The sequence below is a fragment of the Octopus bimaculoides genome, chromosome 3 (genome assembly GCF_001194135.2).
Source record: "Octopus bimaculoides isolate UCB-OBI-ISO-001 chromosome 3, ASM119413v2, whole genome shotgun sequence".
NCBI classification, from domain to species: Eukaryota; Metazoa; Mollusca; class Cephalopoda; order Octopoda; family Octopodidae; genus Octopus; species Octopus bimaculoides.
In genome coordinates this window covers 1,228,095-1,233,786 of record NC_068983.1, presented here as the reverse complement: position 1 = coordinate 1,233,786, position 5,692 = coordinate 1,228,095, and the positions used below count along the sequence as shown (strand labels likewise).

The 5,692-nt window shown below is 36.2% G+C and overlaps 1 protein-coding gene across 6 annotated transcripts in view; it reads left to right on the top strand.

Moving 5' to 3' along the window:
* The window catches only part of LOC106872852 (aromatic-L-amino-acid decarboxylase), a 59,745-nt gene that overhangs the window by 20,016 nt on the left and 34,037 nt on the right, over positions 1 to 5,692 (top strand). For 3 of the 6 annotated variants that reach the window (XM_014919989.1, XM_014919988.2, XM_052965965.1), the window contains exons 10-12: positions 702 to 800; positions 1,660 to 1,761; positions 5,414 to 5,652. In XM_014919989.1, coding sequence (XP_014775475.1) covers positions 702 to 800; positions 1,660 to 1,761; positions 5,414 to 5,620 — 408 coding nt within the window. In that variant the 3' untranslated portion in view covers positions 5,621 to 5,652. Of the gene's footprint in view, positions 1 to 701; positions 801 to 1,659; positions 1,762 to 5,413; positions 5,653 to 5,692 lie in introns of those variants that run through there. The other 3 variants (XM_052965964.1, XM_052965963.1, XM_014919987.2) reach the window with 3 other exon arrangements.

Here is a 5,692-nt window from a genome sequence, read left to right as displayed (position 1 = left end):
GTGTGTAACAATTTTAGAGTTCGGATTCTAGAGTTAGGGTTAGTTTTAGGGTTAGGGTTAACAGTCTAGTTAGGGTTAGGTTAGGGTTAGGGGATTAATACGATATACACCGTTACAGCGCTAACTGTTTTCAACTGAATAGACGTCAGTGATTAGTAGAAATTATCGAAATAAGACAATTTTTTACATGAAATAAATTCGAATACAAACATTTTTTTGTGTTCTATAACACAAAATAGATAAGTATACGAAGTTTAAAAGTCTTTCGGTACCAAAAACACTACATAAAACATAAATGAAAACTGGTGCCCCCGTTTTGAAATAGATCCGAGAAAGGTGCTGTTGGCCGTAATAGGTGGAGGAAAATCTCTCAAAGTGGTATCATGAGCCATGTCGATACAAGGGTTGAGCACGTAACTCAAAAGAATACAGTTTTCTGTGCAAAGGATGTCGTCTGGTTTGCAAAGAACAAGCAGGTTTAGTGTCTCACAGAAGACACAAAAAGCAAAATCTGGAGTAAAAATGAAAGTCAAATTATTTGACTCTTAAGCGTCGAATACAACGAGAGTCCATTATGTACATGTAATAATGTGTTCATACGAGTGCGCGCGCGCGTGTGGCTTGCATGTTGTAACTTTGCTGAAGCCAAATACTAAAAAAATCTCTATTATTATTGATTTGTTAAACGTTGTACATTGTAGTCCTGGCAAATTCCTTGTGGACGTTCGTTTCGATCTCTGAAACTCTGGTTTGTTTTACGACTCTTTGGGATGCACAAACTTCAGGAAATCATCAGAAAAGTGAGCTTTGTTTTGTGTACTCGAATCATTCTGTTAATAGTATCTTATTCTAGGGAAAATGTTTACTGACTCCATTATAACATCAGTCATCTGGTCTATGCTTATAAAATTTGTTATTGCTATGACATCTTACATTAACTAATAATTCAATGTGACAAATTGATGAAATACTCTGAAATAGGACAGCTGTTGATCGCAAAACTTCATTTCTCTTCCTAACTTCTAGTCTAGAGTAAAATTTATCTCAACATGTCGGAACTGTATTTATAAGCTTCTCTATATGAACTCGGATTTGATAAGCAACAGCAAAGTTGGGAAATAGAAAATCAAGTAAAGTCCGGGAAGAAAAAGTCTGAAATGATGGTCATATTTTCATAACGGACAGATAATTACAGTGAAAATTGAATGACCTCAGGGTGCGGAAAATAATGATAAATAATGTAAAATTATTAAAATCTAAGAATAAAATTAGTGAAAACTAATGCATAATATGCTTGCGTGTTTGTCATCAATGCAACCGACTAATCCATACTTAAAAATTGTCCTAAACTAAAACGCTAGTTTAAGGGAACATGTCGGTTAAAAGAAATGTGCTTAGCATTAATCAAGATGCACAGATATGTAAATAGATATTGTCTACATTTATTAACCATATAACACTGAGATTATTCAGTATATGAAAGTTTATATGCTGCCCCTAGCTATTCAACTGTTATTGCAATAATGTCTTCACAATCATATAGAAACATACAATTCATTCACAATTATAAACACTTACTACGCTATCATGAAGGACGTGTTTTTGAATATTGTTGTTTTCTCTCATTAAATAATTTCCTTTTATATTTGTTCTTCTCAGGATATAAAATTGGCTCACATATTTAAGAATTTGATAGAAAAGGATGAAAGATTTGAACTCATTGGTGACAATCTAATGACAGTCATATGTTTTCGCCTAAAGGTAAATCATTCATGCGTTTACAGTTTCGTTCTTTTTTTCTCAAATAAGTCCTCTTCCGCCACTTTTTCTTGGTACACACAGTCTGTCTGTGTCACGTTTTGGGTGGAGTGACCCATATCCAGTTAGCAGCTTCCTTGTCTTTCTGTTTAAACTGCTTAGTTCGTCAACTGTCCATGCGATTACCCCTGCTCCATATCTAAGGAGTGAAACCGCTCAGGTGTTGATAGCTTCGATCTTATTCCGTTCGTTTAACTTCGACTTAAGGACAAGTCTCAGTCTGTGCAAGTATCCCACCTTAAATTTTTCTGCCATTTCTTTCTCCATCGATTTATCCATTTCCAAAATCCTCACGTACTTATAGCCTGTCTCTTCTATCTGCTTCTGTATGTTATATATATTTCATTATCATAACTAATGCGTCTGCTCTGATAGGAATTATTTCTGTTCTTTTGGGCTCCAAACTCGAATTATTTCTGTTTTTTTTTTGGCTCCAAACTCGAATTATTTCTGTTTTTGGGCTCCAAACTCGAATCATTTCTGTTCTTTTGGGCTCCAAACTCGAATTATTTCTGTTTTTTTTTTTTGGCTCCAAACTCGGATTATTTCTGTTTTTTTTTGGGCTCCAAACTCGAATTATTTCTGTTTTCTTTTTGCTCCAAACTCGAATTATTTCTGTTTTTTGGGGCTCCAAACTCGAATTATTTCTGTTTTTTGGGCTCCAAACTCGAATTGTCTCTATTTCAAGATCTTTGTATTTTGAAAGTTTCTCCATTTGTTTTAGAGAAACATTGTCATCTGTTGGTATTGATACATCGATTAGAAAACATTTTTTTGTTTTTTTTTAGTGATCTCTGACGACTATATCCGGCCTATTGGCCTTAGTTTCTCTATCATTGTCTGGTTTTTAACTTCATTTGGCCTTTTGGTTTTCCTATGTCCTACCGTTAATCTAGCAGATCTTAATAGACTTTCTTCACTATTACCTACATAGGTGGCTATATCTATTCTAACTAACTCCACACAGTCTTCTGCTGATATTTACCATCTTCTGCCTTCATTTCTAGGTAAATATAATTTTGCTGCTCCTGTTATTGGGTGAAGTCATCTATTCATATCGAATTCCTTCCTAGTTCTTCTGTATCGACGTGTTAAAAGAGATTTTGTCCAGTCTACAAAAGCTGCTGAGTATCTAAGCAACGACAATGTGCAATTATTCGGACCATTTAGCTTTTGACTTGCTTAGCTCCCTTACCCTTCTGATGTACTCCTTCTCATTTTTCATTTCCATTTCTATAGTTAGTACACAGTCAGCTTCTAATACTCTTAGTTGCTTATATCTCTATCCTTCTTTCAATGATTTTACTGTCTGGTCATCTGATAACTGGATGCTTTCACTGTTGACTACCTGTCACTTTTTCATGATTAATATTGCACAGTTATCTATGTTAAATTCCATACTTATACCTTTGCTGAAGAGTCTTTAACCAAAGAAGCGAAGAGCCTAATTCCTCTGAACTTGAAAGAAATAACTATGATCAGTTTTCGATGAAAAATTTATAAAGAATAAAGGATAAAGTAATGGTTGTGAATTCCGTCCACTGAGCTTCGGACAGTTGCTAAACGAAAGAAACTTCAGCACACGTGCTTTATTTTGTTTTATTTTATTTTACTGTGTATTTACTGAGTGAGTTTATCCTTGTACGCTTTGCATCGTAGTGTGCGTATATCACTCCATTGTAGTCATTATCTGTCCATCGCTCTTTTCTGGTTTTTACTATTCGTTCGTGTAGTGACATTAAGAGATGGTTTATAGTTTATACAGCATTAAAGTTTTGAAAAAACACCGCCTCTGGACGTGTGTTGAAGTTTCTTTCGTATAGTAACTGCCCGAGGCTCAGTGGATCAAATTCAATATCATTACTTTCTCCTTTATTCTTTATAGCTTTTTCATCGAAAACTTATCATAGTTATTCCTTTCTAGTTCAGAGGAATTAGGGTCTCTGCCTCTTTGATTAATGACATTTAAATAACGTGCGTTCGGTATTTTTCATGTACGCGTCCGTGTGCAGGTTGTATAAACTTTGTTTATTATTGATGTATAAGCGAGAAACCGAGAAACAGCAACGTGCATAAGTATAGAGGATTTGTAGAAATATGGGTGCATATGTGCTTGCATATATCTATTTTTTTGCCTTCTTTCTTGACTATTTGTGGGTCAAAGGGACACGCAGCATCAACTATACAGCACATGTGATGTAATTTTTCCACCACAACTAGCCCTAGTCTGTTATGTTCAAGCACCTAATTTATTTGAATTGGGAAATCCCACAGAATTTTACAGGTCTCCGACTCCGCCAACCTCGGTGTTTTGTGCTGATACCACGCCTTGTCTCTCTCCAGACACCAATTTTCACATAGTTTCCAATGTGGTACTTCCGCTACCTGATGGTGTCACCGCAACTTGCAATGGTTTTGGGCAAGTCAAGGATCGTTCGCGATATGGGCAATGGTTTCGTCCACTCTGTTACAGATGCGGCACAGTGGAAACACATGCATATTCCTAAAGTTGACCCTCCAAGACCCAGCTCGGTCTTGTGTTGCTAGTATCATGCTCTCAGACTCTTTGTCTCAGTGATCCCTTCTTCATCTAGTTCCTCGTATGTTTTCCAGGAATTTCACTTGTGGCTATATGGAATCGATTGTGTACTCACTTGTGGAATGCTTCTTCACGTCCAGTTTGTGCTTCCTGACTAGTTTTCCCCCTCCTTTTCTCTACTTTCAGTACTTTCTCATTCCTAGGTGACACTAGCAAGGTTTCCTTACTGGGAATAGGTATCTCAGTAAACTCCCGAGTTCGATCTCTACGCAGTCTTCTACACTTATCAGTCCCCTTTCTCTATTTGCTCTCTTCATGTTTAAGCGATTAGTGTCTGCACACGGAGGACGGTCTCTATATATCGTCAAGAGCTTTCTTGTCTCCCTGTCCAAATCCACTAGCTCCTCCTTTGTCCACTTCAGAGATCCAGCACCATACCGATCTACTGCGAATGCTCGCTAGTTTATTGCCGAAATTATGTTTCAGGTATTCAACTTTGAAATCAATATTTTTCTCAGTCGCCGCAAGTACTCTTGCTTTGTCTTTTCTTTCGTATTGTTGTGTTTAATTCCATCTACCTGAAGTATTCCCAAGTGTTTATATCCGGATTCAGGTTCATTATTATCATCATGATGGATAAGATGAGATGCTGTCTACGGTCTGCGCGTGCAGAAGCATTAGAGAGACAGAAAAACATTAAAAGTGTTAGAATGATATACCCACGATCACAAGGTCACGGTTTCTATTCCAGGACCACATTTTGCATTGTGTTATTGAGAAAAATCACTTCACTTTACGCTGCTTCATTTCTTTCAATGTAAACGAGGAACCCTACAACAAACAGGAGTCTTATTCTATGAGAACGCTGTGATTATGGTGACTTATAATGGAACCATGGAAGACAGGTAACTGACCCTATTACCCACGAGTCGGTACTTACTCAAATATACGACATTGTCCTACTGCAAACAATGATTACTATTTCTTTGTATTAACAATTAGTTTTTATTTATTTATCGACGTCTACTAATTACTGCTGTATTTATTATTTAACAGGGAAGCAATGAATGCAACAAAAAGTTACTCAAATTAATAGAATGCAGCGGAGAACTTTATATGCTGTCTTTCAAAATTGATGATATTCTTTTCCTTCGATTCGTTATCAACACATCTCACACGAAACCTGAAGATATACAGCATTGCTGTAACCTTATTTGCAAACTGGCTAATGCAGTGTTACTTACTCCAAATGTCCATGACTGATGCTATGTTTTTTAACAACTAAATTAGATATGTGAATAAAATTATATATATGTATATGTGTATATATATATA